Here is a 20000-nt window from a genome sequence, read left to right on the forward strand (position 1 = left end):
TTTAATTCAAATATTTAATTGAAATAATATTTTTAAACTCACATTTAGGCCCGGAAATGAACACTTCATATAATACATCATCAATTCCTGACAATATTTTGCCTGTAGAATAAATAAATTAAAACTCACATATAGGTATAAAGAGAATAAAAAGTTCTCATTTTGACTGATTTTAAAGATCACCAGGTCTCATTAAATTGACTCTTAAAACAAGATCACACAGTGTCCACTGTCTCTGAAATCTATCCATTTTGCGGACGGCTGACATGCTGCAGAATATATATGCACTGAGGGATTTCTCAGACGAATTAAATTTCCTTTTAGATTTCTTGGTCAGTGACAGAGACGAAATGAGATGAATAATTTGGCTGCGGTTCTCAAGGCTAAAACATATCGGCCTGTGAGAGAGGTGACGGAAAACCTCCTTCACTCATTTGGATCAATGGTCTGTTTCCACTGAGCTCTGGCTAAATGCATCACTTTCATTAACGATGTCTTTCTGAAAACAAACTGCAGGTAGGAAGCATCCCTGTTATGCACCATTTAAATAATAAAGCTAAAATATTATGACATAGTTCCCAATAAAACAGATGGCTTATATACTGTAACATGTTAGATTTTGCTAAAACATTATGAAAAACATTTATCCTGTGGAATAAAATGCACTGATAAATCATGCACAACAAGACCAAGAACATTTCTTGAGATTTTGATTTCACGTTGTCTTCAATCTAAATATGAATCGACATTTGCAATGCACTTTAATTATTTATTCCATAATTGGATATATTTCCTAGTATTGGAGCAAGTTATTGCATTTTAATGATAAGCTTTTTATTCATTTTTACATTGGAACAACATGCACTGATGCATCATTTACTAGAATATGTATCAATAAAGTAAACAGGATCAGATTAGATTTTTCATGACTTTCGTGTCCATCTCTATGAAGAATTTTCCTGATGCAGTCATAATTCTCGATTATTTAAATGCAATGGAAATCTGGGGCAGAACTGATGTATTTTTGTGGGTTTGAACAGTCAATAAAGACATATCTATCTTAAAATATGAATTCCCAAACCTTAAGAGGATAGAAACCCTTCTAAACAAACGTATTTACTATCAGTGCTGCACACGTTTTTAAAATCTATCCTCTGTGAGCACTGTGATCTAAATAAAATATTTAGAGAACGGATAGACTATTTTCAGTCAGCTGAGCTCGATGGATCAGAGCGGAAATATAAAATGGATATAATAAACACGTGAAGCGAGGAGTGCCGGCTCGCACCGCTACTCTCAGAACAAGACTGATATAAGAGTCCCAACAACACTGACCTGGTTAGCAAGCGCCCTTGGGAGGATGTATTAGCATGTGAATGCAGTTCAGCCTAGAACTAAATGAAGATGGGTTTGGCAGGAAGAACTAATCCTAAGAGACCTCACTGTAAAAGACTCCTAAAATGTGCAGCCCTGCTTTTAAAACTGAACCAAAACAGCCACGACACTCAGAGCCCCTGCACGACGGTTCCTCGTTTTATGCAAATGATTTCTGAGCTGCGTTCTTTAATTAGCCAAGGAGAAAATAAGAGCTCAGAAATTAAATTGGCTGTTTGAAAACAAGGAGCTGCATACCGGAACCACTGAATTGAAGAATATTTCTGTGTTTTCATCAAGGAGGAACCTAGACAACGCTAACCATTAGCATTCCCTTTTCCAGCTTTGTTAATGGAAAATACATTTTAAGAATGCTAAATATTAAAAATGTGACCCTGGACCACAAAACCAGTCTTAAGTTGCATGGGTGTGTGTTTGTAGCAATAGCCAAAAATACATTGTATGGGTCAAAATGATCGATTTTTCTTTTATGCCAAAAAATCATGAGTAAAGATCATGTTCCATGAAGATATTTTGTAAATTTCCTACCATAAATATATCAATTTTTAATTAGTAATATGCATTGCTAAGAACTTCATTTGAACAACTTTAAAAGTGATGTACTCAATATTTAGATTTTTTGCACCCTCAGATTCCAGATTTTCAAATAGTTGTATCTCAACCAAAAATAATGTCCGATCCTAACAAACCACACATCAATGTGGCCTTTTTTTTTTGTTGTTGGTGGTGATGATGTTTTTTTGTTTGTTTTTTTTCTTTATCAATAAATCAACACTGATGGATTAACCTGTCAGTCAAACCTCATAACTCCACCCCCTCTATCTTGACTGAATGAACTGAAGTTCCACAGCAGCTGAACGAAATCTTGCATGGGTAAATAAAGATCTCGTTGTTTGAATAAATACGTATAGACGCTATGTCTATAAAGGCTCATATTTTATGTATTTGAGGTCTGAGACATGTGGGACCAGAGAGAGAGAGGGCTAGCATTTGCCATCTAGTCATAGCCAATAGCCTACACTTAAATAGCCTTGCATACAGAAGCATTTCGTCTTTTATAAAATGAGATTTTGGCCAAATGTATCTTACAACAGGAAATGAGCACACATATAGCGACAACAAACATTCTAACCTGTTGATGAAAGCGTAATGTGATATATATAAATTTTTTCATTGGTGGCTTGAATGAAACATCCTGGTCTTTAACAGTTTCAAGTTTTTTGCCTGGCATGCGGATACAGGCCGGATATGTAAGGAATAATTGATGACGGGCCGTTGAATTAGCCTTTTTCACACTTTGTGTTTCTGGCTTCCGGACTGGCGCTTACAGGGTAAAAGTTTTCCGCTGACAACTGAGGCCGTACTTAACAAGAATGAGTTCGAGAATCTAAGTCTTTATATGCAAATTAGAGATTATGAAAATGCTTGAACTGAATTTATTTTGTAAGCAAAATAATCTTATTTCAAACAGAAAACAAGATTATTTTGCTTACCCCACTGGCAGATTGTTTTGCTTGTTTCAAGCAAAAACTCACTTAATTTTGACTTGTTTCCTGAAAACAAGACAATAATTTTTACTTGTATAGAAAATTTTTCATGATTTAAGAATTTTTAGATATTTTGGCTGGAAACAAGACAGCAAATCTAAGTAAGAAAAGCATTTTTTTGCAGTGTGTCGTTCTGTCCGTTTGGTGCTGACTGTGCATTATGACTCTCCACGTGAATTTTTTCACTACTATAACTAATATTATTAAAGTAATATTGGATTTTCTACTTGCTCTCCTTTGCATTATTATTGTTATGGTTTAAATGTGCGTTGCACAATGTGCCCTGGGAAATACATATTAAACTACAGATGACTCAGATTCATGACTTTATTCCTGTTGTATCGGATTAAGTTGTTGTGTTGCGGTTAATATGCTTCAACCTGACTGAGTTAAAATTGTTTAGTGTATTGGAAAAAATGTGCATCTGGACATAAATGTTGTCATTTTTAAGTAATTTATCATGATGTGGTGATTCGAGGGAAATGACTGAGTGAATTAATATAATATGCTTAAATGTACTGGAGATCAAAGACTAGCATATATAAAAAGGGATGTCGGAGATGAAGAAATGGAAAACATGTGGCGCTATGTTGAGCGAATTATCTCACGAGTGACAAACAAGTAAAATGTAATTTTTTTTGTAGATTATATAACAACAACTTGGAAAACAGACAAAACAGAAAATGTAAGAAGCATTATTTGAGAAAAGGGCATACTAATATCCGATTTTTGTGAAAAACGCTAATTCTTAGAAAATAATGCACATTATTTTCTAACAATAAAACTTACTGAAGACAAATAATCAACCAAAAAACATCAATTATTCAAGTAGTCAAGTAATACTATGGTTACCACCATTTGTGGCTTGTGTTTTAGGGAATCAGAATCCACTAAAGTACACAGAGCATCTGGCGTGCAGCATGAATGAGCAGCCTAAATACAGTATCCCAACAGTACTCAGCATTGTGGAGTGCGGCGCTGGGTTTGCCGTGTGCTGTGACTGTGATTCTAGGTCAAGAGTGCTTTCGGTGTGAGTAAGACTGGGTGGAAATTCCCCTGATTCCTGACTGGCTGTAAAGGAAACTCTGCTTTTGTGGGGTAAAGTGCTAGCATAGCCACGTTTCAGCTGTTACCAACAGCAATGCCTTTTAGTCATTTCATTAATCATATATTGACATTTGTTTACAAACTAATAGCATGTCCGTATTAGCATTTATAGGGTAAACTGACTTTGAAAACACATTTGAGACTTTTGTTCTGCTGAAATAAAATGATAAAACATGCCTGCAGAGGACAAATTCACCCAAAAATAAAATGAAACATATGCACATATTCAAATGTGGTGCATGTTCTAAGTAGAACCAATGCTATCTGCTCTCATTGACATCAAGCCTGGACTGATCTGAAATGAAATTTGAAAGCTATGATGGTGGGCATGATTTCTAGTGAGTAACGACTTGAATTGTGTAGAACACAAGTCAAATGGACAACTTTTATGATGCCTTTTTGGACAACCAATGATAAATGTATGTTTCTGCTGAATGGGAAGGTGCTAAATGGAAAAGCATTGTCAAATTGTCTCTTTTCATGTTGTACGATAAAAATAAAAAAATCCAGGTTTGGAATGACAGTGACAGTAAATGATGAAAAGAACATTATTATATGGGTGAACTGTTCCTTTCAAAATAAAAGCTTAAATAAAAATAGAACTGTTGATTGGACTCTCTAAGGTTAATGAAGGCCACAGAAGGTGAAGTACACTTTCATCTGAACTCTGAGGCACTGACAAACACATACACGCACACACAAAATCAATCGCCAGTTCTAACCACTCAACATCAAATACTAGTAATCATCATCTTGCCCTTCACAATAACCCTGGGGTGTCATGAACCAAGACCTCATGTATGGAGAACGGTGGATCTTAAATGACTCAATCAATGTTTCACCGACCAAAGCCATAACTAAAACCCTTCAAGACAACTATAATAAGTAGGGATGCACGATATTGGATTTTTGCTGATATCCGATATGCCGATAATTTTCAACTCATTTTGGCCGATAGTCAACGCAGACACCGATATATAATTATTTTTAATTTGGTTTTTAACAAGAACTTATTTGTTAACATTAAATAAACAATATTAAAGTTATTTTATAATTACAGCACACTGAAGATTTGAAAATAACTATAAATAAACTATATATTAATCAATAAATTTTTATTCTATTTATTTATTTATTTATTTATTTATTTCTTCTCAGAAAGACGCAATGGTAACCTTTACATTTTATTTTAAGATTTAACTTTTGTAAATGGTCTAAAGCAAAAGAGTTGTAAAAATTCTCAAAATCTTTCAGAGCTCATAATTTGTTTAAAAAATATAACATATTACACAATTAATGAACAAATCAGTATATATAAAATCTTTTTTTGTTGTTGTTTGTGGGTTTTTTTTTTCATGTAAGCTATAGTCTCTGACCAAGTTTTTTTTTTTTTTTTTTTTTCTGTGTGTTGTTGTCGTCTCTGTGTACTGGAAGCTTATGTCCCTAAAACAAATTCCTTGTATGCGCAAGCAAACTTGGCAATAAAGTTCTTTCTGATTCTGATTCTGATTTAAATCAATACATACTCATGATTTTCGGCATAACTTATCATATCGGGCTGATGCCATTATTTACATTTAAAGCCATTATCAGCTGATTCCGATATTGGTCCGATAATATCGTGCATCCCTAATAATAATCTAACATATAAACTGGTTGGCTCATACCTCCTGCCAGGATCTGCTGTTCCAGCTCAGCCATCTGCTTCCGGTAAGCTCTCAGCGCCGCCTCTTTAAAGGTGGGACGCATCCTTCTTTTGGGTGGTGCTTCTTGCACAGGAACCTCTGTAACATTTTTGTTCTCATCCTCTTGTTCTACAGTCTCTTTAACCTCATCTGCTCCCTTCGTTTCTGATATTTCTTGATCTTCCTGCACCTCCTTCTTACTCTCCTCCTGTTCCTTGGCCTCTGCTTCCGGTTCCTCGGTTTCTTCCACATAATCCACCAAACTCAACTCATACTCCGCTGTGTCTTCGGTCATGGGATTGTCGTCATACTCCTCACTGTATTCCTCATCATATTGCTCATCAAGGCTGCAGTCATATTCCAGCACGAGGTTACCCTCTTGTGAGATGTCATACTCTTGTGAGACATCGTATTCCTCATCTTGGTTCTGTTCATCAGCCTCATTTGCGTTTGTTCTGTTTTCCAGATTGGCTAGGACTTGTTCCATCACCTCAACATAATGTGTCTCATTGTCCACAGGTTGTTCAGCAGGTTGTTCGTCCTCTTCTGCCTTGTAATAGAAAGGTTCTGTGTAGACATCTGAGTCAATGGTTGTGCTGGAGCTGTTCGCTGTGGACTGGGACATGGTCCTGAACCTACCCATGAATGAGGTGTTGCTCGGTTCTTCAACTGGAGCACTAGTGCTTTGGGAGCCTTTATTCCACACAAAATCCAAAGCTGACTTTGCTCTTTGCAGGGTGGATCCAAATCCTCCAAAGCTGAAAGTTTTTTCGCTGAGGTCTATGCTGAGCCGGCTACTCCAGGATTTGGGGACTTCCTCCACTTTCTCACTTCTGATCTCACTCTGGCTCCGGTACATGGAGGAAGATTTCTGGTTCTGCTGGAGGCGGTTCACATCCTGTCGCTGCAAAGTTTGCGGAGCTGATTCAGGCTTAGCTTGGATCTTCTTGGTCTTGGGCTTCTTTTCAGGTTGCGGTTCCTCTGCAGGTTTAAGTACTGGTTCTGGTATGGGTTCAATCACAGCCTCTGGCTCTGGTTCTGGCTCCAGTCCTGGTTCTGGTTCTGGCTGTGGCATTTGTTCTGGTTCTGGCTCAGGTTCTAAAAATTCAGGTTCTATATCTATATCTTCATCTTGGCCCGTCTCTGGAGTGCTATCTAGTGTCAAAAAGGTCTCACCTTCAAATTGCAAATCAACCTCAAGGCATTTAGTTATTTTCTCAGGGAAACCAGGGTTGGCTGCAGGGTCAAATGGGCTACTGATTTCAGAGATTATGTTCTGTTCAGTGGAGGCATCCAAACCTGAATCAGCACCTTGTTCAAGGTGATGCCAGTCTTTCCATGGTGAAAGGTCACCCTGCAGTGACAGCTGAGAGCCGCTGTAATGGCTCCTGTCCCCTGATATACAAACAAGACCATTACTTACACCACTGTCAATAGTTTCTGTGGTTTCAACTTCATTGTGTTCTGCATAAGGTCGTTCCTGGCTCAGAGTTTGACTTGGGGGACTGGCGTACCAGGAGGACGCCATGTCTTCTTGCTTCCGTTGCCAAAGTTCCTGATCTGAGGAGGAGAGCAAGGAGCAGCCGTTGACTCTGCTGAAATACTGACTCTCTGAGAAGTCCTCGGAGTAAGACTGGCAAAGTTTGGAGCAGTCTGATTCAGATCGGCTAAGTTTAGGAGTGGAATAGTCGCTCTGAGACAGCCATCCAGGTGTTAAGTCGGAATAGTAGGACTTGCTTTGCTTGTCGTGGTCATCGTAGGCTGTGCTATCGGCATAGTGCACAGAGTACGCAGCATCATCGGCCATCCTTCGGTGATTGTGAGACTTTTTCTTGTCTGATTTACTTTTCGGAGGTGGTTTGGACACAATTGCATATTTGTTCTTGTTCAATTCATCAAGCTCTTTGTCGCTTTCCATGGAGTCCCAGTCATCACTTTCTGCTTTGTCTTTGGCTGAGACCTTGATGTCCATGCTTTCGTACGTCTGAGAGGAAGCCATTGGCTTGTCTCTCTTTTCTTTCGAATCTTGTGCTAGACTATCTGTCGAAATGGATATCCCAGTCCCTTTTAGCTTATAACACTTCTTCAAAACTAAATCCCTGTCTTGGCGGCTTGAAAATATAACTACTATTGGTCGAGGTTTAGCATTGTAACATTCTCGTTGTTGGCCTAGTCGATGCGCCAGTTCAATTTTAAATGTCTTGCGTGCTTCAGTGAAGCCCATTTTCTCTTTTAGGATCTGAAAGATAAGGTCTTCTGTTTTTTCGTACTTCTCCTCAGGCACATTTAGAAATCTCAGAGTTGCTTTGTTGGTCTGTTGGTTAATCTCTCTGATGTAATCGTGGATGTCTCGAGTTTCGCGTCTGGACTGCACAAAACCCGAACGGAGCTGCTCGATTTCGCTCTGCACCACCTCCACGCTGCTGGAGATCTCATCGATGGAGCTTTTGAGGGCGTTTACGTGCCCTCGCAGTTCTGAGAGCTCGGACTCGATCTGACTGATTCCCTGAAGTTCTTTGAAGATCATCTCCATCACGTCCTGAGTCTGACTGATGCATCCCGTCGAGCTGGATCCCGGCTCCAGGGTAGTGGTTTTCTGGTGTCGGCCAGCTCGGTCCAGAGATTTGCTTCTGATGCCAAGAGTCTTTCTCCAGTTGCTGGCCTCCGAATCCGAGGACACACATTCTTGGCTCTTCTTCCATTTCCTCAGTTTTTTCAGAGCGCCCAATCGAAGGGTGTGGAGACTGCTGCGCTCTCCCCGCTCCCCCTCCGAGCTGCCATCGGAGGGCGCTAAACTAATCAAACTCTTCCTGTTCCGTCTTACTGGCATTGTATAAGCTTTCTGTTCATCAAATCTATGGACAAGTTTTGCCTCGTTTAGAGAGTCGGAGTAATAGCTATCAATTGACAAGACCTCATGAAACTCATTATTGTTCAGAAAGAGGGCATTTTTTGGAAGTCCATTGGCAATTGCTACACGGTAACTAAAAGTTGGTGAGAGAGAAGAACAATCGTTTTTTCCGTCATCCTCCTCAAGGGATATATTGCGTGCCGACGAGCATTTGGAGATCTTTTTAACTGTGCTTTTCAGTGTGGTTGAGAACGTCGGGTTCCGTGCATGCAAGTCAGGGGACGTTTTGGGTTCTTTTTTGTTTTCGCTACTCTCTTTCTTCTTTGTGGTATTTGCCAGTTTCTTTGTAAACATTCCTTTGCAAATCTTTACAATGTAAGACGATAGCTTTTTGAAATGGGCAGAAACCATGGAGGGCGATGTTTCAGCAGTTTTGCACTCCAGACACAGTAAAGCAAGATTGGTCTCAAATCCAGCGAAGTACACAGACACTTACGAGTTTTGAAAGTCAACCCTGAGTTATAATAGAGGGTCTATAGAAGAAGTGACCTCAGATGCGGTTGTGCCAGGCAGAAATCGTTGCACATCCTCAGTGAGGGAAATATTCAAGGGTGTTCTTCAGAAAAGGCCTCATGTCTCTGAAAGAAAAAAGAAAAGGAAAAGAAAGATCTTTTAAGTTAGTTTGCACTGAAGGCCAGCATGTAAAATGCATAACTCTGAATGTTACACTGCACGTACTGTATAATAAATCATTGTATAATTCTTTGTACTAGAGCCCCAATTTCATAGTCCGTTTCTTATGAGGCTGTCAGATCCAATTCAGCTGAGCTAGATGTGTCACATTTTGAGAGAATTGCGGAAAGCTTCTTATTTTCGCAGAAAAGATTCCGGTGTTGTTTTGGAGATCCAATAAACCCATAAACAGCCTGACATGAATAATTGTGTTTACATTATTTTACAAATCAATGCATTTCTAGCTTCAAAATGAGCATGGCAATATAATCGAGTTACACCGCCTTTGGAAATCTGGTACATGTAGCGTCCAATGATACAGACACACAACCTAATGATCACAGCTGAATGGTGCAGTTCAAATGCACTAGAAAATACAACATGACCAAATTGACCAGAACAATATACTCAAGTATAAAGGGCAAGACCCTGTGTGCTATGGAAAAAAAAAGTGGAATATGTTTGAATATCAATAATTCAGATATGAATGGTTTTATCTAGAAGCTCATACGATATTCATAAATGGAGGGGAAAGGTGAGGAATACAGTCATACTGTATAACTGCATTAAAGGGCCTTGTTTGTATCTAACTAAATACGGTTCACACAGGGCCTAAAAATGTATAATGGCATAAGAAAGAGAGATGTGATATTCTGTGGGTGAAGGGAAAAAATACACTGCAAGTAGGGACGATTTGTTGACTTGAACAAGTAATCAACATTGACCAACTAATCAACCATGTCACACACCAACTAGTTATCTTGTGCATTTATAAACATATAGAAGTTTATTTAAATTGACTCAGTATCTGTCATTCAGCTGCAATACAAACATTGTTCTCAGTTTAGTAGTAATTCACCTATAATACAGAACAGAACAGGTGAGTAGCCTGTGTAACGCGCGTGTGTGTGTGTGTGTGTGTGTGTGTGTGTGTGTGTGTGTGTGTGTGTGTGTGTTGCTGTGTGTGTGCATGGAGATGTTGACAGATGTGTTGCTGTGAGTCACACACTTTAATGTTTACAGACCTCTCTCTCTCTATGTCTCTCTCTCTCTCTCTATCTGTCTCTCTCTCTCTGTCTCAGACCCACTAAAGCAGCTTTCACTCCACTAATGTAATTATAACCAAACAAAGCTTGTACAATCAAATGTTATTAATCCAATCAGATGTAATTTGACGATCAGTGCTAAACTCACTCTGTATCCTGTCTAGAACATGGTCATATTTCAGTACATCAGTAGTTTGTTTTTGTATTTCCACTAAAAATATTCTTAAAACGAGACAATTATGCTTCACAAGTAAAGTCATGCAAATAAGATAAAATGACTTATTCTCAATGGAATTAGAATCTTGAATTAAGTTTATTTTGTCCCCCGCTGGCAAAAACAATCCTGTTTTTTCTTCTTGTTGTTCTAAGCATAAATCTCAATACATTTTCTTATGCATAGCTCAAGAAAAAAAAAAAAAAAGTTACAAACAAACAAAAAAAAAAAACCTTTAATTCAAGACAAATTCTCTGAAAACGTCCTTATATCTAGCTTCTCAAGTAAATATCTGTATTGTCAAAATAATCAGTTGCATTAAGATTTTTTGCATCATAACATTATTTTCCTGACAAAAAATATTTCAATATTATTGAGGGTGCTTAATCATTTTAAAAGTAATATCACAATTCCAAAAATTTAAATGGTTAGGATCTCAACTTCTTCACAATTTACCCTAAAATTAAAAATAAATAAATAAATAAAACACAACCAAACCATTCAGTAACAGACATCAAATGTCAAAATCACCAGACCACATAATTTACTATGAATTTACTCATTGATACTTTTAATTAAACTAAGTATCTGGCTGGTAAAACTCCAGCATGTGGTTTCTTAGGTAATGATTAAGACTTTGGACATTGATGTGTACTCAGAAAAGTTCAGTCTGGCCAATGGAAACAAATGCTGAGACCAGAGGTTTCTAACTTCCTTTTCCAATTAATTTATTAGCTCTTCTGTGATTAATTAAGCCATTACAGCATTACAATCAACCAATCTACCGAAAAATACTGACGAGACAATTAAATCTAATATTTTATGGTCATATTTCCACCACAAGCCCAACAGGTAATCAACTACTATTTCACAGCACTAATCAAATTTCATTGGTTATGGTTTAAATGCAATGCTAGAGATCATCACAGGCCATTATGGAAAATATGTGTTTAATCTGCACTGATTCTGAATTCATGTTTTTTTAGAGTCACTTTATTGGATAGCTAATAAAAAATATACACTGAATGACCAAACATATGTGACAGAACTTACAAATGAACAGATCTTGCTATTTCAGCTGCACTGACTACTAACAATCCAGCATATAGAAATGCAATTATTTCTATTCCAGTACAATAATGACCCGCACACAAAGCGAAGTCATAAAGAAATGGCTTGAAAGAACTTGATTGATGCACTAATGCTCCTGTGTCTGAAAGAGAGCAATTCCCTGCATGCATGAACTAAGATCTACTGGAAAGAAGAGTGGAAGCTGTTAGAGAGGACTCTTTTTTGGCCAGGGTGGATTTGTTTCTCACAAACACGCCGTTTTTGTCTTCTCCCAATGTTAACTGATGGACTGGAGTGCTGTGGATTGCTTGTGGATTATTGTGATGTTTTTATCAGCTGTTTGGACTCTCATTCTGACGGCACCCATTCACTGCAGAGCATCCATTGCTGAGCAAGCAATGCAATGCTACATTTCTCCAAATCTGATGAAGAAACAAACTCATCCACATCTTGTATGACCTGAGGTTGAGCACATTTTCATTTTTGGATAAACTCTTTCTTTAACTATACATTCTTGAAGTCCAAACTCTGAGCAATAACACTGTTCTTTCCAATTCCACAAGCTAGAATGCAAAGCTTTATTATGAACTGCAACCTATAGTATTAACAACACCCAAACCTCAAACCACCTTTAAGCAGATTCAGGTTAGGTTTCAAAAAACTGCTTTTATTATCCAAATACACAGAACTATAAAGTGAAACTGACTCGGTTCCTCACCATTAGCCTATTGTAAAAGCACACTGTGCATTTATTTGCAAGTTATTTTTTTAGCCAGTTATTAGTTTACTTCATTTATTATGTAGCTGCTCCAAATGATTGCACTTGACAGTGTGTTGTGCAATGCCTCATAAAGATGGGCAGCTCATTAGAGAGTGCTTGTCTCTTTCTCCCTCAGTCGCCCCGAGGAGAGCAGATTCTCATGTGTGGTCATCTGTGGGCTTGAGATGCAAAAGACATGGATTATCGATACGATGCAGACGCAGGGCTCTGACCCCGTACCTCACATACAGACACTCCTCTGACAACCTCAGCCACTCCTGATGCATATTTAAGATAGAGACACGAGAGACAACGAGAGAGAGAGAGAGCCCCACCCACTAACACAATTACGAGCCGTTGCTCATCTCACATTCACTCATTACCCCGTGAAACCTCAGCATGCACACATCCGAGTCGGCATATGCTTTCTAAATCTGAAAATGCATGCATTTTAACCATGAACACTGCTGACTTTGAGGCTCCACAACCGAGAACATGCTGGATATCAGTTCACATCATCAGGGCAGCAATCCCGGCATGCATGCATTAAACCAACGCTAATTTACGAGCGCGATGCATGCTCTCGGAGCGAGAGATGCAACAAATAAGAGCTGCCGGAATTAGAAAGCTCTTTATAATCCAGCAAGAGCTTCAGTCATCCCGCTCTGCCTGCGAGGACCCACCACCAGATGCTGATCAGTGAGCTGAAAGAATCAAGTGTCGGACGTACCACAAAGTCTAATGGCACAGAATGACATTAAAAAGTGATGCACAGATGCATGCACATACAAAATGCATGATCAGTTCAATTGCAATTCAACAGCTTAAGTTAGTACACACACATACCTGAATCACAGCCCTCTCCGACAGCATGCAAAATCTATCCACTATCATCCGCCGTACTCTTAAACGTCCTGCAGTGATGCCCAAAGCATCCTCCGACGACACAAATGCACAACGCGAGCCCTCAGTTCCACGTCCTGCTCTCTCTGTGATCCATTCCTCCCTCGTCGCCTGCTGCAGCGCTCCGCTCAACCTTGGGATGAAGTCTGGCTCGGCGGGTGCATGCTGTTGCAAATCACGGAAGGATCCTGGGTAAAATCCCAGCTCTCCGTCCAGCTCTCCCAGACAGAAGTCACAGCAGACGGTGTGTCTGGGACGGTGAAAGCTCCCTGTCTGGATGCACGGGATGCGCGTGTGTGAATAAAGAGAGTACGAGAAGCCCTTGGAGGAGTGCAGCCCTGAGCCTCTCTCTCGCTCACACAGAAAGAGATGCACAAAGCTGCTGCTGCTGCGATTCACAGACCTGCACACGTGACACGAGAGAGAGAGAGAAAGAGAGAGAAGGGAGGATGGGAAAGGATGAGATGCACAGCAGGAAGGCGGGATGAATGTGTGTGTATGTGTGTAACAGAATCGAAGACTGACTTGCAGCTATTAAACCTTGCATCAATGTCCTCTCGTTTTAACCTCTCTCTCATTCTGTCCATTCCATTCATCCTCTAATTGGTTGTGTTTTCTAATGCAAACATCTCTAGTACATGAAACAAATCTTTAGCACTGAGTATTAAAGTTGAGCTTGTGCATTTCTCAAATCACACAGCTACTCTATAATCCTCCTGCTATAGCAATGAACAACCAAGGACACCCTTGAAATCTAGCTACCCTCAAAACCCGATTAAATGCATAGCAATACATTAATACTTTCAGAATTCTTAAGCAAAAATGTAATCCTAGAAACTACATACAGTAGCAACTACCCAGAAATCCATGAGCAATCATTTACCATACAGAGTTACAATCATTACCTATAATAAAAACCATTTAAAATATTTTGCCAATTAGCATGAAGTATAATAAAATATTAGATGAAAAATGTTGCCTTCGAAGCTACTGTATTTGAAATAAGCACTAATTGGAAATTAAAAATATTGATATACTAAAAGTAAATCAAACCTAAATAGCAATATTTGGGAAAAATAAATAAAGAAATAAATAAAAATGACAAAAGCATGTAACAAAATTACTAAAAATGTAATTAAAATTTAAAAATGATAAATGTTGCCTTGGCAACTAACTTAAATATGTTTAAGTTGAAGCACTAAAAACCTAACCTGAAATTAAAACTGAACAAAAAGTAAACTAAACCTAAATAGTAAATAAATAAATAACAGTAGGCCTACATCACAAAATTACTAAAAAATGTAATTGAAAAAAAAAAAAACTTACACTTAAAAAAGGGATTAAAAATATGAATAGTATATAGATGATACTAAACTAACACTGATGCCATAACAACCGTTCCATAACAACCACCTACAAATCATGCAGAACATCCCATAAGCTACTTAGCAACACCCTAGCAACCCTCTAGAATAAATAAGCCTAATGGACGCAAGTTTTGCACAGACATAAAACACCACACACATTTTCTTCAGAAAACAAAACGTCCCATTATACCCCTTTATAGAATGTGATTGCACTTGTTACTAAATTTTTCTCCCTGCAATTTGCATGAGAAAAATGAATGTAATCAAACACTGATCTTCAACACAATATACAAAGCTCACCAAGTCTACAGTTAGCACGATCTTTTACAGTCTCTGTGTCCTTGTAGAATATGATTATCATTTGTGATTGGTTTAGAGCTGATGGCTGAGAGCTCTGTCCGCTTTATTTAGCCGCTGTGCTATTTCCAAAGCTTTTATTATGATTTCTGTATCACTCAGGAAACAGGGGATGTGTCATGTAATCCCGCAAACAGCCGCTAATTTGTCTTGCCTCCCAGCTAAACCGCCTTTCCAGATTCTTTTAGCCCATGTTACAACAGAAAAGAGAGGAGAGAGGAGATGAACGGAGGGATGTTAATGCAGAACACAGCTCTTGATCGCCCTCTAGTCTAGACACAGATTAACTAACCCACAGCTGCTCATCTAAGAGAGAGGTGTAAGAACCATGAGAAAATATTCAGGCTAATGCTCTGCTTCACTATAAAGGTGTTCTGTGATCATCTCTGTGACATATGCACATACTGCTAAATCTCTGACTCTTTCCATAATCATGGACATAACTGATTAAAGTCAACATGAAATGGCATTAGAAAGACATTTTACTGACAAAATATGATGTATTTCTGATATTCAATGATATCAGAAACTGATTGGACCATAAGAAGTGTCTCTGGTCATGTTTTTAATTGATCTGGACTTTTGGACATTTAATGGTTAAAGCATGTCTAATTAACTGAAATCATAAAACTTGATCAATTTAATCAATTAATTAGTTATTTCATTTTTAGGGCTCTATGAAATCTGTTTTATTTTTTTCTCAAATTCCATTTTATTTTTCCCAAAACCAGTGTTTTTCTCTCTTTTTTTTTTGGATTTTTTTTCTGGATTAAATTTTAATGGTTTATTTCAATTTTAATAATCAAAAAGCATATCTAAAGATCTGAATCAATAACTTAAAATAACTTTTAGCACCATGAAATGTTTTTTAAAAAACTTTTACAGTTACTTTTTTTACTTGAAAACAAAAGTACCGAACAACAGAGGTTTACTGTTAAAATAAAAAAAGGTGATAATTCCTGAAAAATACAGTTTATTATTATTATTATTATTATTATTATTATTATTATTATTTATTTTTATTATTATTATTATTATTATTATTATTATTATATATCCAAACTTTTGTTTGGACAGGTTGTCATGAAGACCTTTGAGAACCTCTGATTTAATGATATAATGATTTAATGAGTAACTAATGTTAACCAATTGAACCTTGTTGCAAAGTAATACTGTGTTTCTACAGTATATAACACGTGATTGACAAATAAAAAGATCTAATGACAAACTTTTTTTCTTTTTAGAATTACTTACACAGATGAATCTTTTCCAATAAGGCCAGAAATGAGTATTAGGAAAGCAAATAAAGTCTTTTTTGATTTCATGTTGACTCTGAGAATACGGATTAAAGGTCTATTTGCACCAAGTGCAAATATTCAGCGCAAACAAGATTTGAAATCAAAATAAAACAAACCAACACAAACACACTAAACACAAAAGATACAAAGACAGAGAACCTGTAGGTCGTTGTTTTTTCTTGTGATTGATTGTTCAAACTCACCATCCAATAAGACACAAGCTCGTGGGTCTGACAGCTTTTCACATTGTTGGCCTCCAAATACAAGGACCATAAAGGCCACAGGAGTAAGAAAACAAGTGGAGCAAAAAAGAACTGATATTAAAATCACTTGCTGACAAAATGGGAATGTGTTTAATAGCCTATACAGCACTGACATCACTTCATTTCATTACATCAGCTGAAAGAGAACTGACTGTACACCACTTATTGCACTTATTACTTATCGTTATACTGCAGTGTGCTCTTACATCACTGCATTACAGCAAGTGCAATTTGTATTAGATGACTTGTATATTGCATTTTCTCAGGTTATTTTTAATGCAAATAAAATTTGTATTATCATCAAATAGGCTGTATTTTGCAAGCAAATTTGCAGTATATTGCAATAAACAAATAGTTCAGGCAAAAATGAAAATCATGTGCTCACAATCACAGGGAGCTTTAAGCTTTCAAGCTTCAAAAAAGGGTGAAAAAGCACCATGAAAACAGCATTCTAAGTGTTCTTGAGTCATATAAGAGCTTAGTGTGAAGAACAGACCTAAGTTTAAGCCATTAAGTCTGAAGTTTTGCTAATTATTTTAATTATTTATAAAATAATTAATAAATAAAATATGATTGCATATTAATAATACATATTACAACATATTTATAAATAAAATTAAGAATAATTATAATAAATAATTATTAAATAAAGCAAGTCTTAAATGCTTTAATTCTTAATTTTTTTATTTAATTTATAATACAATACATTTAATTTATAATACAATAAATTTAATTTAATTTAATTTAATTTAATTTAATTTAATTTAATTTAATTTAATTTAATTTAATTTAATTTAATTTAAAAGAATAACCATGTTTTGGCCTATTCCTCACATAAAGATATCGCTTGACTTTAGATGATTTGGAATATAAAACATAATTCATAAAGACTGCTTTTAAGATATTTTTGTGTCTTTTTGAAGCTAGACATCTTCAGTTCCCCTTTATTTGAATCATACTGAAAAGTGACCAGCATGTTGCCAAGGTCACAAAAGTACCATATATATATGAATAGACCTGTCATCTGCAGTTTGTTTTGTTCTAGACTCAAGGAAGGAGAAAGTTCAACAACTCTTCCACAGCAAAAACCCTGTCAATGTGTCCCAAACCAATTAAAATAAATATTTGTTTAGGAAAAATTGGACATTTTCTCTCACTGCTGTTTAATTGTGAAGTGGAACTTACCTTATAGAGTCTCTCTCTCTTTCTGTGCTGCGATGTAAGCCATCAATCATCCTGCGCCTCTCATCCGCTCATGCATCTTTGCTCTAGAAGAGTCAGAGACATTTAGGCATCAATCCTGGCTCACAGCGAGTCCCTCCATGACCTACATACACGACACACAGGAAAATCCTCACAGCATGCCATATGAAATCATTCATTAAACACAAACAAACAAACACTTACACAAACACACAATTCAGGTTTCATTAAAGGCTGTGATGTTTTCTTTCATTCTGTAATTTTTCAGTAAACACTGTTAAACAGCTGCTTGCCAAACGTGAGCAGGAAGTGCAGTGGCTACAAAGACTATAAATTGCATCATATTTATATTTTAATAACTGTAAATAAATATTTATATCACATGTTAATGCAATGCATAATGTTGTTTCATGGCTGTTCTCTAACATGCCTGCATGTGAACCGGAGAAATGCATCTCTTTGGCATTCGAGCAGCTAGTTGTTTTAAAGGTCACAGAAGGAGCAGAATGAGATGAAACACCTGAGACTTCATCCAGCATATTACCGCAGAAGAGGAAACAATATGATAACGCGGGAAATGTGCATTTAGACAAATGAAGTGTTTGAATGAGACACAGGTGTCGGTGTCTAGGAATATTTCAACAAGAAATCAAAATTCGCTTATTATTTATTCTCCCTCACATTGCTAAAATATGACCCAATATGACTTTCTTGTCTGTGAAACACAAAAGATGTATGTTGAAAGCATATACAAATATTTTTATGCATATAAAGTAAATGGGCCTGTCAGTTCCCAAAATGACTAAAAGTTTGGGGTCAGAAATATTTTCATTTGTTTGTTTGAAAGAAAGGATCACTTTTATTTAGCAAGGATGCATTAAATAAACCAAAGTGACATTAAAAAAGATTTCTATTTCGGATAAATGCTGTTCTCTATTCATCTGTGAATCCTGAAAAATAAAACATATCACAGTTTCCACAAAAATATTGTGCAGCACAGCTGTTTTCAACATTGATAATAATCAGAAATGTTTCTTGAGCAGCAAATCAGCATATTAGAATGATTTCTGAAGATCATGTGACACTGAAGACTGGAGTAATGATGCTGAAAATACAGCTGCGCATCATGAGAACAAACCAAGTCAAATCAGTCAAATGAACATCAAATGAAGTCGTGTCATTTTTGTAATCCTTGCAACTTTAAAGTTCATTTCAGAACTTCGATGAAGGGAATAAAAGATTATCAGTGAATAACAAAGGTTTATTCGTCACACAAGGCTATCATATGCCATCATCATACCATTCTGCACTTGTTTTCATGAAAGAAAGAAAATCATATGTGTTTGGAGTGACATAAGAGCTAGTAATGGACGACAAAAAAGACCCTGCATGATTAAATTAAATCTGTTGCAGCTGTCGCGATTAAAATGAAATGTGAAAAATAGTCAACTGATCATCGTTTCATAGATAAAGCATGAAATAAACATGAATGAACATTAGAAGGTATTTTATTTCAACCCTGGAAAGACGTCAATGCACACCATTTTTAATTCCATGGATGTTAATCTACTCTCCTATCTGGTTGTTTGTCGGACAAAAGGGCGGATTCTGCGACATGATTGGTCAGATCGCCTGTCAATCAAACTCCCTGCGAAGGGTCAATAGACCGTTTTCACATTTCCGGGTTTCGGGTTTCTCAGCAGCAGAAGTCGACATAGTTAAGTAAACTTGGCAAGCAATGAATGGGAGACTAGCACAAATATATTTTTGAATTCCCATTTGTTCAAATTGCAAAAGAAAAACGGCACCATAGTGTTTTCACGAAAAAAGGAAAAAAATAGAGAGAGACTGTTATCGGCAGTCAGAAGAGAGAACGATGTCAAATTGAAATACCCTTGCATCAGCGTTAACTAGTTTGTTTGTAATTTGAAGCAAATGTGATATGTGTGTATAAATGTACATATTTTTATTTTTATTTTTTTTATTTAATATAAAAAACTTTTGAGGATTTACAATGCCGGTGACCATTGAAACACGTCGTCACAGTCTTGTGTCAATAAAAAAGTTAATTACTGACCCCACTCAAACATTCACATTCAGTTTATCATTAGTTTATTTAGTTCTGCGGCTGCTCGTTTGTCATCGTTTCTCACAAAGAAAGTGTTGGATGCATAAACAAAGCTGATTTTACATCAATAAAC

The 20000-nt window shown here is 36.9% G+C and overlaps 1 protein-coding gene across 1 annotated transcript in view; it reads right to left on the reverse strand.

The window, feature by feature from the left end:
* The window catches only part of LOC109072220 (protein unc-13 homolog C-like), a 22750-nt gene extending 9072 nt beyond the window's left edge, over window positions 1–13678 (reverse strand). Inside the window, exons 1-2 of the mRNA XM_042744624.1 lie at window positions 13255–13678; window positions 5717–9223 (exon numbers count right to left, since the gene is read on the reverse strand). Coding sequence (XP_042600558.1) covers window positions 5717–8996 — 3280 coding nt within the window. The 5' untranslated portion in view covers window positions 8997–9223; window positions 13255–13678. The remainder of the gene's footprint in view (window positions 1–5716; window positions 9224–13254) is intronic.
* Between the last annotated feature and the right edge of the window lie 6322 nt (window positions 13679–20000).

This window comes from Cyprinus carpio, chromosome B18 (genome assembly GCF_018340385.1).
Source record: "Cyprinus carpio isolate SPL01 chromosome B18, ASM1834038v1, whole genome shotgun sequence".
Lineage (NCBI taxonomy): Eukaryota > Metazoa > Chordata > Actinopteri > Cypriniformes > Cyprinidae > Cyprinus > Cyprinus carpio.